At 40.9% G+C, this 13,207-nt stretch overlaps 1 protein-coding gene across 1 annotated transcript in view; it reads left to right on the top strand.

Moving 5' to 3' along the window:
* The window catches only part of LOC104078539 (potassium channel subfamily K member 10-like), a gene marked incomplete at both ends in the record, with an annotated part of 13,829 nt that extends 1,695 nt beyond the window's left edge, over positions 1 to 12,134 (top strand). Inside the window, 2 exons of the mRNA XM_009580208.1 lie at positions 8,682 to 8,799; positions 11,974 to 12,134. Coding sequence (XP_009578503.1) covers positions 8,682 to 8,799; positions 11,974 to 12,134 — 279 coding nt within the window. The remainder of the gene's footprint in view (positions 1 to 8,681; positions 8,800 to 11,973) is intronic.
* Between the last annotated feature and the right edge of the window lie 1,073 nt (positions 12,135 to 13,207).

Genomic DNA, 13,207 nt, shown 5'->3' with positions numbered 1-13,207 from the left:
CAGGAAGCGGTATTGTGCTGATGTGACTATACAGCTTTTGCATCAGGGCTGGCTTGGATCACATCCTTCATCTGTCTGCAAAAGACAGGTGAACATGTTTGATTGGCAGGGTGAATTCTGTTGTGGGATACTGGTTCAGATGTGTTTCTCATGGCAGTGTTACAGAGATCTGTACTTCCCTCAACTCCTTAGGTATAATGTGTGCTGGCTGATTAAAGGATTTTAAAAAAACACTAAAAGCAAGAATTTTGTATTCCCTTGATGGGAATGTCACTATTAAAAGATATGCAAAATGCTTTCTTTTCTAGCAGAAAGCAGAGCACATAATAGGTGCAACAAGCAAAGCACCTCAACAGGTTGGTAGACTCCTGCATACCGACTGCAGTACAAAGATTTCTAAATAGCCCCTATTCTCTAGCCGAAGCTATGTACCAGTTTTAATTCTTCATTTTACCCAGTATTTTTCCTTCTTTCACCTCAAAAGTGGTGATGCTAAAATAAAAAATAGGCATACTGCTTACATTAGAAGGCAGATATTCTGAACAAATCTTATCATCTCCTGAGATTTCAGTATGTCCTCAGGCGTTACACTGGGTAACTAGAAATCATTTTGCAAAGGTAAATTAAATGGGTTTAGCAGCTTAGTGTGTGAATGTCTTGAGGCCAAGTGATGTGAAATACTGAAACAGATTTGTCAATAAAGAACAAGTTCCTTTGGATTCTTCTGTATGTCTGGGAGTGAAACTGGCTCCAGGGATGTAGGTGGGTATGCTGATACAGAAAACTCTGATTGTAACTGACCTGCCCAGAAGAACAGTGAACCACTGCTTGAAGATAATGTCAGGGGGTTAGCATTGTGTTTTCATGCCTTCATGTTGATGATCTCAAAAGTGACATCTCCCTCACTGGCACAATGCATTTCTGCATTGCACCAAATGCTGCATCTGCCTTTACAACTGTGATTTCAGAGTGATGTGGCAACCTCCATAGGTCCTGGCTGCTGTGCTGTGTGCTGTGCTGTGTGCAGTCAGCACCTGCCTACCGCTAAGGGAGCTATTTATAATTAATGTTATTTGACTACCTGAAAGCCTTTAGATGAACACAGATCATACTCTCCAGAATGACGGTGTTGATTCACCTCTCTCTCTCTCTCTCTCTAGAGGTGAATCCAATAACAAATATTAGCACTGGTAGCACAAATGTAAATTGCTGAGTCCAGGCTGTGAAGTTCATTCATAAACTTCAGAATAAATAAAGTGACGAAAGCAGTGCAAATCCCTAGGAAGATTCAAAATATTTTAAATTTGTATTTTTCTCTTGGGTTTTGGTTCAGGTCTGTCACCTGGGTTGGGGCAACCCTTGGTATCAATACAGGCTGGGGGATGAAGGGACTGAGAGCAGCCCTGCTGAGAAGGACTTGGGGGTACTGGTGGAAGAAAAGCTGGACATGAGCCGGCAATGTGCGCTCGCAGCTCAGAAGGCCAACCGTATCCTGGACTGCATCAAAAGAAACGTGGCCAGCAGGTTGAGGGAGATGATTCTGCCCCTTTACTCTGCTCTGATGAGACCCCACCTGGAGTACTGCATCCAGCTCTGGAGCCCTCAGCACAGGAAAGACATGGACCTGTTGGAGTGGATCCAGAGGAGGGCCACACAAATGATCAGGGGGATGGAACACCTCTCCTATGAGGAAAGGCTGAGAGAGTTGGGGTTGTTCAGCCTGGAGGAGAGAAGTCTTCGGGAAGACCTTATTGCGGCCTATCAGTACTTAAAGGGGGCTTATAAGAAAGATGGGGACAAACTTTTTAGCAAGGCCTGTTGCGACAGGACAAGGGGGAATGGTTTTAAACTACAAGAGGGTAGATTTAGACTAGATATAAAGAAGAAATTTTTTACAATGAGGGTGGTGAAACGCTGGCACAGGTTGCCCAGAGAGGTGGTAGATGTCCCATCTCTGGAAACATTCAAGGTCAGGTTGGACGGGGCTCTGAGCAACCTGATCTAGTTGAAGATGTCCCTGCTCACTGCAGGAGGGTTGGACTAGATGGCCTTTAAAGGTCCCTTCCAACCCAAACTATTCTATGATTCTATTCTATGATTCTGTGATAATAATACTAACACAATGACAGCTAATTTTTTCTTAACAATAGCAAGTATTTCACAGTGCAGTCTATATTGTCCAAAGTCACCTGAAGTGGAAGTTCTTAACTGTACCTTTTTAAAGCCCATTTCTGCTTCTGAAGACATTTCTTACAGTGAAGCAAGTTCATTATTTAATGCCTTATGTGATCTACAACTTGGCACAGTGATACCAGAATAAGAAAATGACAAAACTGTGTGCTCTGCCTCGACACTTTGGAGTTTTCAGAGTTAGAGAGAAGTGAAACCTAGAATATGCTAGAAGACAATGAAAGTTCAGTTACTTCGAGTACATTAGCTGTATTTTTTACCCATTTGAACAAATAGCAGAAGGCAGCAGGACTCAAGTGACTGGACATACAGTTGAAAAGAAAAATAGCATTGGTAGTTTACACGTGCTAACATATTGCAAAACTTTTTTTTTCTTCTTATATGTCATAGCGTAAGCTTATTAGTAGCTGGGGTCAAAAAGAAGTCATCTTGGCTTTGTAATAACGCACACTTAGAGTGTATAATGGGGAGGTTATGCCTCTCAGAAAGATCAGATGTTATCTATCGTTAGGAGAGGCAGGCAGGAATACCATCAATGTGTTTTGGCAAAGTAATTCCTAAGGACCTGATAAAGGTATTCATATTCTGCTTTTATGTAGCCTGTACACCGTGTATGAGTAAAAACTTTTGTAATGAGCCCTGCTTTCATAATGAACCCTGCACAATGACATAAGATAGAGTGGCTTGCTACTGTAAGAAGTTGCTTAGGTTATTGGTGGACTGCTTTCTTCTGCCTTTTCCTTCAGGGTTTAATTTAGGAGTGTGAGTGATTATAGTATAAAAAAAAATCATCCACCTGGGAACTAAGTCATATTATCAATGTCCACTAATGATTACAGCAACTCATTAGGGTTAGCCTGTAAGCTGAAAAGGAAGAAGAGCTGGAAATAAGCTAGTCAGGCTTTACTGGCTAATTATGTTAGTGAGAGTTCATATTTTGGATAGGCACTTTTGATTAGTGTTCTGAACTACTTTTGCCCAGAATGTAAGCGAGAAAGGGAACATCCTGTAAAGATGTTTCAGTTTTCAGCTGCTTGACAGGTTCACTAGTGTCATAAGCCAGCTTGTTTTTTCAGGGTATTTCCTTGTAAAATGAAAAGAACTTGGATGGCTTTCATGTGCTAGAAGAAAGCTCTAGATGGAGCAGAAGAAAATAGTATTTTGAGTTAACTATGGGGAAGACTTGCCTTTTGCTGAGGACAGGAAAAACCTATTTGAACTGTGAAGAAAAACAATGGTAAATATCTGATTATTGAACCTTCTGCCTGTGCCTCTGGAGGTTGTCTTCTATATGTCGCAACTTCCCTTCTGCCCCTGATCTTTATTTTACCTTATTCCCCCTAAAAGGATATGAAAAAATAGTTCAGATCTCTTGGGTCCTGTCTAAGTTGGTGCAGGCACCCTAGTTTGTAACTTCAGTCCAGAGATACTCCAGTTGTATAGGAGACAGACTGAGCCTAGGATGTTGCAGAAGTCTGCAGCTGTCCTGTAGCTATGTTGCTTGCAGAACTTAGCTAAGAAGTTTGCAGGAAGCTAAGCCCTTTGAACTTAGATCTCTGTGCATGTCCCTTGTTGAATGCTGTAGGTCTGCCTTCAGACACAGTGCATGCACGACAATCAAGTTACTGTAAGTGTAGGTAGATCACTCTCTGGCTGATTGACACCTAAAGACCTTTATGGGATAGGCAGAAATATTTAAAGGATGGGCTTTCAAAGCTTATTACTTTTGATTATACCTGAACAAAAATTGCTGGCCTTGGACCTTCGAAAATCCTGTTGTAGAAAAGGGAATAAATGGGAATTTATAATGAGGAACCCCTAATCATTGTATGAGGGGTGGTGAGAATAAGTAGAGAGGTAGAGGGTATAGAGAAAATTTATTAAGGAATTGTCTTTAAAAGCTGCTTGCTAATGAGAAGCATCCTAATAATCATAATAGAGAAACATCAGAGCATGAAAGGCAATTAAAACAACTTATTGTATGCTTGATAGGAATCTGCTTGGAAAAGAATTGTAGAGGGAGATAATAATTATTGGATTAGCATGATCTGTGGAAAGGAATTAATGGAACTAGAAAAAAGATGGCAAGAATTTTCTTTTCTTTTCTTATCAAATTCCTATCCTTGGTTACATATAGGTACATCCTTCGAGTAGCTCAGCACTCAAGAAGGGTATTATGCTTGTCCTTGGAAAAGATTTGTCTTCTTCATGATTGGGATCTTACTGGAGAAATTAAAGAAACATGAACAAGTGAACCAGATAAAAGCCTTTCTTCCCAGAGAAACCAGAAACAGTCTGTTTGGTTCCTGTCTCCTCATCAGTTGAACTAGGTCCCAGCTATCTTGTTGCCTATGGGCATAACTCTAGACTTTTTCTTGATGTAATTGTCTTAATTAGTGATCAAGGCACCTAATACATTAGTGAAGGCTGTTGTGCACTGTGCATGGAACTCCTCTTGAGAAGGAGGAAGGGATCAGGAAAGGAGTAAATGTGAAACAGCTATGGGTACTTTGATGACCTGTTACTTTTGATGTAACTTCAACTTAAAAATCATAGAATCATACAATCATAGAATAGTTTGGTTTGGAAGGGACCTTTAAAGGTCATCTAGTTCAACCCCCCTGCAGTGAGCAGGGACATCTTCAACTAGATCAGGTTGCTCAGAGCCCCGTCCAACCTGACCTTGAATGTTTCCAGGGATGGGGCACCTACCACCCCTCTGGGCAACCTGTTCCAGTGTTTCACCACCCTCATTGTAAAAAATTTCTTCCTTATATCTAGTCTGAATCTACCCTCTTGTAGTTCAAAACCATTCCCCCTTGTCCTGTCGCAACAGGCCCTGCTAAAAAGTCTGTCCCCATCTTTCTTATAAGCCCCCTTTAGGTACTGAAAGGCTGCAATAAGGTGTCCTCGAAATACCTGAAGAATACCTGAAACTACTAGTTTAAAATGTCTTAAATGTGGAAGGTTTGCCAACAGAGCGGTTAGCACTCTGGAAATTGGTTCTTTCTCTACTCCAAGATAACCTGAGGATGCAGCTCCTCAGGTCATACTGCAAAGCCTATCTGAAGTTTCACAGATGGGAAACTGTAGTAAAATTTCATGGTCTGTGTGAACTGGGAGAGTCTTGCCAGTGATAGTGTCCTTGTTTGAGTTTTGTGCCAGTCTTCATCTAGCAGGATACTTCTGTGTAGGTGGACTTGTGGTGGTGGTAGTAAGGCATCCTTTACTCATCGCATGACCTGAAATTGCATATTTAAGTGCTGCTAGCTGCAGGGCTGCTCTCCTCTTACTGCTCCCTTTCTGTCCTCCATTGCTGTATGCAAAATACTAAGAGATAGCATTGGGATAGCTGGATATTTATAAATTAATGATGTCAGTCAAGCTTTAAAGAAAAAATGAATTTGTTCTGGATGAGAAGGGAGCCTGAGAAGCTCAAAGCTACCTAAGGCAACAGGACACTCCTTCACTTCAGGAGTTAGTGCTTGGCCCTAATAGCCTTGCTAAACTGTGTAAACTCAAATGTGATTAAAGTGTTGTAATTAGCTCGCTGACATTCATACACTCAAGGGGAAGGCAAGCAGCATTCCTTGGCAGAAGTAACATGCCGGGGTAGCTGACAGTGTGTCATGGCCTATTTAAACAGGCAACCTGTCTGTTATGCTGATTTACGCTCTTCTGGGTAAACAAACAAACGATCTCTGCTTTCACACCACCTGCAGTATGCCAGCAATTGGTACAGAAGCCCTTTCAAAGGGTTTGGTCCTAAACACTTCCTTTCTCTATATCCCTGTTTCTTGAAGTATGGACAGGTGCTGAGGAACCCTGGCTTTCTGCCCACATGAAATGCAACCAGCTCAGTCTGGAGCTTGCTCATGCTGTAATTTCACAATCAGCTTAGCCTGGCATGTAGCAGCTCTACTGTTAAAAAAGGCTGTCCCGTACTGATCTCTTTAGATATACCTGGCCTCTGTTCTTGCTCATGCGCCTCTTCTCCCACTCCTTTCCCTTTTTGTGGGGCAATGTGATGAATAACTGAAAACCGGAGAGCAGAATAGCTGAAACTAGCCCAAGGAAAAAAATGTGGTAGAAGAAGATTTGTGATGATGAAGTCAGTTGGAAAGACAGGCAAAAAATGAGTGAGGGAAAGTGCAAAATGGAGGGGGAAGAAAAGAAAAAATGTGATAAATGAGCCATCAGAGGGAAGAGGTGAATGAGGAGAAAAGTGCATCATGAAAGCTAGGGATAGAAGAGGTGTTAAATAGATGTATTTAAAAGTCAGTGCTAAAAGCACAAGAGAATATGAGGTTATAGAGAAGATCAGGAGAGAAATCATAGACATGAACAGATGAGAAGTGGGGCAATGGTAAAATAAAATGGTTAACCTTGCTTTGCACATGGACTGTATACAAAAAGGTCAAATAAAAAATCAGAGTGACAATTCATAGATCATAAGTCAGAGGGAAAAGAGAAGTGGTTAAAGAAATGGAATAAGAAAAGTCAAACCAAACTTGTCTTGATAGGTGGGAATTCTGTGTTGAACAAAGTCAAAGAAAGACAGGATGTAAGAGGCAGCATTTTGCCTCTTCTGTTGAGTCCGGCAATAAGTTCAGTGAAATAACAAAGGCTAAAGGCTGGTAGCAATATTTAGGAGGAGGAGCAAATATCAGAGTGAGAGAGAAGGGGAAGATCTGGCAGCAGCGTGAGTAGCATGATAACAGCAAAATGAAGTGAGGTTGGAACAGAATGGGAGAAAGGCAGAGCTGGAAATGGTAAGAAGCAGAAAGAGAGAGGCTTGGTTCCTTTGCATTGGTTTTATGGAAATTAATCTCATTCGGGAACATTTGGGAGGGAGAGGTTTACTTTGAAAGGCAGTAGTTTTAGCTGCTATTCCAAAGTCTGAATTTCTCTGTGACGGGCAATAGATTGCATGAGATCTACAAGCAACTAGAGAATATGTACCAGAGGGCATCTCAAAAGTGAACCTAGAGCAATTCAGCTGAATGTGCCAGATGCTGATGAGAGATTTATTTCTGTGCTTTGGAGGCTGTCATGGTTTAACCCCAGCTGGCAAGTAAGCACCACACAGCCACTCGCTCACTCCCGTCATGGGATGGGGGAGAGAATCCGAAATGAGAAAACTTGTAGATTGAGATAAAGACAGTTTAATAGGGAAAGCAAAAGCCGCACACACAAGCAAAGCAGAACAAGGAATTCATTTACTACTTCCCATCGGCAGGCAGGTGTTCAGCCATCTCCAGAACATCTCCAGCAGGGCTCCATCACATGTAATGGTTACTTTGGAAGACAAAACACCATAACTCTGAATGTCCCCCCTTCCTTCTTCCCCCAGCTTTATATGCTGAGCATGACGTCATACGGTATGGGACATCCCTTTGGTCAGTTGGGGTCAGCTGTCCCAGGTGTGACCCCTCCCAACCTCTTGTGCACCCCCAGCCTACTCGCTGGTGGGGTGGGGTGAGAAGCAGAAAAGGCCTTGACTCTGTGTCAGCACTGCTCAGCAATAACTAAAATATCCCTGTGTTATCAACATTGTTTTCAGCACAAATCCAAAACATAGCCCCATACTAGCTGCTATGCAGAAAATTAACTCTATCCCAGCCAAAACCAGCCCAGAGGCTGATGTATTTAGCTCTATCTTCCTTTGGACTGTGAAGCTGCAATGAAAGGCAAATGTGTGTGTCCCCATGATACAATATGATGCATTTTTAGAAATTCCCAAGCAAACGTTCAGTAGGCTGATATGTCGGCCTGGTTTGATTCAGTGCTGTGTGAGACATAGGACTATGACCCGGAAGCAGTATAGCTACCTCAGCTTCTGTTCTGGATTTAGTTCATTCAAGCACTAGCTGGGAGTCTCTGTACCATCCTATATTTGTGGACATGCAATATTGTCCAGTGTGGCAACCGGGAAGTCCTAGCTGATCACAAAGTTGTTTCATGATGTTTCCATAGCTATCCTATTTGTTCATTTCAAATGGGATATATATATCCTATTTTTTCTTTAGTTAGCATAAAATATAAATAACTTAATTATTGATTGTCTGGGAATTAAAATCCTTGGCTGACCAGCTTCAGTTGTCTTCACGAACATTATTTGTATTTACCACCCTTCTTGCTGCTTCTAACGTCAGCTGTTCCCATTGGAGAATTTTTCCTTTGGCAGTTATTGCTACAAGAGCGATATTTATGGATCCCTTTGTGGTGTTGGTCCTCTACTTCTCAGTTGCTTTGTATCTTTTGTCATTTGTCTATGCATTGTATCTTTCTTCCACCTTAATAGCTATTTAGTTCAGTCATATATTCGGCTCTTGTGTACAGAGGATGCTACTATACTTTGAACAGGTATTAAAAAGTTTAAATCTAAGCTGTTCCCATGGTCCTAGAAATTTCCCTTTGGAGCCTATACTGACTTGCATAGGATACGATAAGGCATGCATAAAGCTGTTTTGTTGTCTCTTTCTTTGCAGCATGCTATTGATGCTGATAATGCAGGAGTCAGTCCCATAGGAAATTCCTCTAACAACAGCAGTCATTGGGACCTCGGAAGTGCCTTTTTCTTTGCTGGAACAGTCATCACAACAATAGGTATGTTTATTGTTTATCTTTTAAAATACCTAGTCACACTGAGACCTGGATAATGAAATAAATTTCAGGAAGGAAGATCACAAAGAAATAAAGTGGCTGAACTGTATTTCTCTCAGTTCTCAGAAGGCATGCCTCTGGTATGTGTCAAAGGCATTGAGCCTCTGGGTAAATATCAGAAGCTGTTTACACAATTAGGCAGCAGTTCAGCAATGCTGAACTGAAAACAAGTAGCACTGATGTAGCTAAGGCTTTATAACCCTCTTCTTGATGTAGATGCAGATGGTCTTAATTTTCACTAAAAAGATCAAGAACCAGTACCCAATGAAATAACTATTCTATGGTTGTTGGGAATTTGGATTTTAATATTATAGATGAATTTACCCATAAGGATAACTTTCTTCCTAAGTACATCAATTAATTTCGGCTTATGCTCTGAAGTCTGATATAATTAATTCTTCTCATATCCTACTCCTTGTAACTGGAAATGTATTCACATAAGTATCACATCCTTTTAAAAATCCTTCCTCACTTTCATACTAATAATTGGAAGGAATTCCACAAATAGTACATTGTGTAAATAAAACAACATTTTTTTTCCATTCTAGAATTCATGGCCTTGAAATATTGACACATTTCTCTGTATTAGATGAAGGGTATACTGAACTACTCCATTTACTTTTCTTGAACTACTAATTTTAGTAAGTTCATTATTCAGGCCCTTATCATCTGTACCCCCTATACATTTTGTCCAGTGTATTTAGTCTCTTGATCTCTGAATGCTGGCCTTAGATATGCTAATGTTTTCATCCTCTCCTCTGTGAGCCAGTTCCTCTCTTGAAGATTGTTCAAGCAGCTGGGATTTTGGAAGATGGTCTGAAAAAAATGATAAACTGATAACATTGATGATAAAGTTAATCTGCTGATAATTATACAGTGTTTTTATAATTTTAAGCTTGATTTCAGTCATGGTTAGAGGTCAAGAGATCTGATTATTTGGAAATCACTGGCAAATTGTTGCTTTTTATTTGCATTGCCTTTGGGTTTTCTTCTGATTTAAATATTGGATAAAGTGCTTCTCTGTATTACAACTGTGATGCACACACTGGTGACTGTATAGACAAATAATCTGACAATCACATAACCCTTCATTAAAGTGTGAGAATCTGACTGAATTCTGCAAGTTTAGGTAATACAACAAAAAAAATCCTGTGGCAGTTACAAGACTTGCTGTGGTGATCATCTTAATGGAATCTGTGCCTTTGGCTCTGCCTTTTCTTTGCTGTCAGAGTGAGAGTGAAGGAGTGATTGTATAGAGTGCGCTCCTCCCTGTGTTCCTCTATATACTAAGCTACATTACCATGTATTTTTAACGGTAGCATAAAACCAGCGGGTGGCGAGAAAGAAAACATTTCTGAATCAAATATAAGAAAACCCTCCCTTAATATTTGTTTACTCAATAGACCTAACTGACAAGCTTTTAAATTATTCATTAAAATAAATGCCACTATGTAGGCATAGTTTATGTAGGCATATTCATTGACATCTGCTATTTAAATAACTTATTGAAAAGAGCTTGGATTTTTGCCCGTATTTGCTTTAAATTCTCCATGAATGAGATTTTTATAGGCTGCATAAAGTCTACATATTGTGTCCGGGCATGAAAATGATTTTATTTTATCCACCAGAGCCCTGTTAGGGCTCCTCTTAGGCAGACACTCAGCAGAATACCTGGTCAACCTCAGTCTACTGGCCTGTGGAGCCTGGATTTTCTTGGACTTTTAGGAGAAAACTGGGATCATGGATGCAGCCATGACAAGGACTGTGGGTTGCGGGGGAGGCGGTGTTGTGTGTCAGCATAGTCCTTTCACCATCCCATGGCAGAGAGATATACCCAGTGCCAGTGTCACAAACCTAACAGGATTAGGACCTGGGAGCCCAGCCTTAACTCCCAAGGACCAGAAGGAATTGCTGTAGATGTAGCAGACACTGTCTTAGATCTCCATCTCTCTGGATGCTCTGTGTTTCCACTTTTATTTCATCAGTGATTTGTGATTGTGTAACCATTTTTAATATTCAAATAATTATGTATAGTCAGAATATAACATTTCAATAAAGATACCTGATCTTAAATAAAAAGATGCAAATATTACTGCCACAATTCTTGTTTTTTCTCTTTAACATTAACATTTTAACAAATACCATGGCTACTGGAGTCATAATGCTCTACATAGATTCCTAAGGTTAAATTCGCATGGGTGGTGTGGGGAAGGGAAGAAGTACCTGAACAAACTGTGATGACTACATGTAGTTTACTGCATAGGACAGGTGGAGAGCTGCCTTTCTGCCAGTATCGAATGTTCCCAATATTTCATCTAGAGTTACAAGGCTGGGAATTGAAACCAAATGTGCCCAAACATGCTTGGGCCAAAATGAGAGTTTTCACTCAGGATATGCAGCTGGCTAATTATGTCTTGGTCAGAATCTGTCATTTTTTCAACAGTCCCAGGTTACCCTGAGAACAGAGGATGGAAGGAGGGCACCTTTATTACAGCATCAATAACGATTTTTAAATATAAATGGAGTAGGATCTTCAGAGGGAAGGCTTAAAATCTTCCTTGTTAAAAGCTATTAAAAAACCTCATGAAATACAAATGTTAGGCTCTTTATTGTCAAATTGAAAGGGGAACTGAATAAAGAGTTCAAGGGCATATTCGCATAGTGTGGGTACAGTTTGGAGGCCGCAGTGTAACTAGTCAGTGTGATGAGGGGCTGAGGAAATTATGAGCTAACTGCTGAAAATGAGCCCTGTCAGGTGAATCACGCTCCCGTCAGGAAGTCTTTGGCACAGCCGAAGAGGAGCAGCAGTGCGCAGGCACCAGGCCAGCATGGAGGTATTTTTGTGCCATGATAAGTCAAGCTAGATTAATTAATCAAACAACAACTTCAGATAGGACCTGAATCTATAGAAAATATGGGTAACTGAGGCTACAAGAAAAACTAAATCACACCGGGTAGCTCGCCTGGGAAATTACATCATGCCATGGAAAGTCTGTAAATAGGAATTACATGTGGAACAAAGGTATGCCTGCAGGAACATAGTTTTTCTAAACCCCTTAGTTTTTCTAAAAAGCCATGTATAAATTCTGAAAGTCTGACAATTGTTTTTCTCCTCAGGGTATGGGAACATTGCCCCAAGCACTGTTGGAGGCAAGGTTTTCTGCATCTTGTATGCCATCTTTGGGATTCCACTGTTTGGCTTCTTGCTGGCTGGGATTGGAGACCAACTTGGAACCATCTTTGGGAAGGGTATCGCAAGGGTGGAAAAAGTTTTCAGAGTAAGTTCACTGTCAGTTTTTTGCTTGTGTTGTATAACTTGCTTTTAATGCTATTGCTATTACCTGGAGTCCTTTTTACATGTTGGGCACCATGAAATATTTACATGACTATTTGAGATGATGCTTAACGTCCCTAGGGGCCTCTGTGGAGAGAAACAGACTTCTCTAGATGGTGATGCAGGGGTTATAGATCAGACTCTGAATTTCCTTCTTGAGGCTATCTCTGGGGAACGTATCTATCTAGGTTCCTTACAAGGACTGGTTGTAAAACAGCCTTCAAAACACCACAGGTTGCTTTGGACATGTACGTCCATTCATTGAAAACAGAGAGAAGGTTAGTGTAACTTCTGGAGGAACAGGGATGCAGAGTAGGTCCTGGCTGTATTACTAATAAAGCCTAAAAGACTTGGAAAGCAGGGTTACTGGAGTGAATGTGAACTCGAGAAGAGAGATGGCTGAGTGATATGCTTTCACTGCAAGAGGACAGATGCGTTGGAGTAGATCTGCAGCTGCATAAACTGGCATAATGCCACTGACTGGAATCGTCTTTGTGGTATTTACCTGCCCTGCCTACCATGGATACATCCTACACTAGATTTCTGTATAGACTTTCTCATATGTAATTTTCCTTCATGTTGCCAGTACAGTCTATTTTTGAGTCTGTATCACTGTAAGCAATTCTTTCGCAAGCAGTGCCGCAGACCTGGCAAATGCTGTTTTGCTAATTTGCTGATGGTTCACTTCAGGGATTCTCTCTTTGAAGCAGAACTTCTAGAAGTGACCTGTGTGATGCTTCCCTTGGAGGCAGCGTAGCTGGAGGTAAGTCTTTCCAGGGACAGAGTGGATGAGAAGCTGTCCAAGCTGGTTAGTTTAATAGGCATCTATTTCTAAAACATTCCCACAGATAAGAGCAAATTACTTGTAACTGTTTTTGAAAGGAAGTAATTGAGTATTAGACTGGAGTATAAGCAATTGCCCTTCTGATTAAATTACTGTGAAGTGTCCCAGACTAGCCGTAAGGAGTATCTCTCAGGCTAAACATGGAAAAGGTGACTAGTGATTATGGGTAAGTA

Source organism: Fulmarus glacialis, unplaced genomic scaffold, assembly GCF_000690835.1.
Source record: "Fulmarus glacialis isolate BGI_N327 unplaced genomic scaffold, ASM69083v1 scaffold14546, whole genome shotgun sequence".
Taxonomy (NCBI): Eukaryota; Metazoa; Chordata; class Aves; order Procellariiformes; family Procellariidae; genus Fulmarus; species Fulmarus glacialis.
This window is presented reverse-complemented; position numbering and strand designations above follow the sequence as displayed.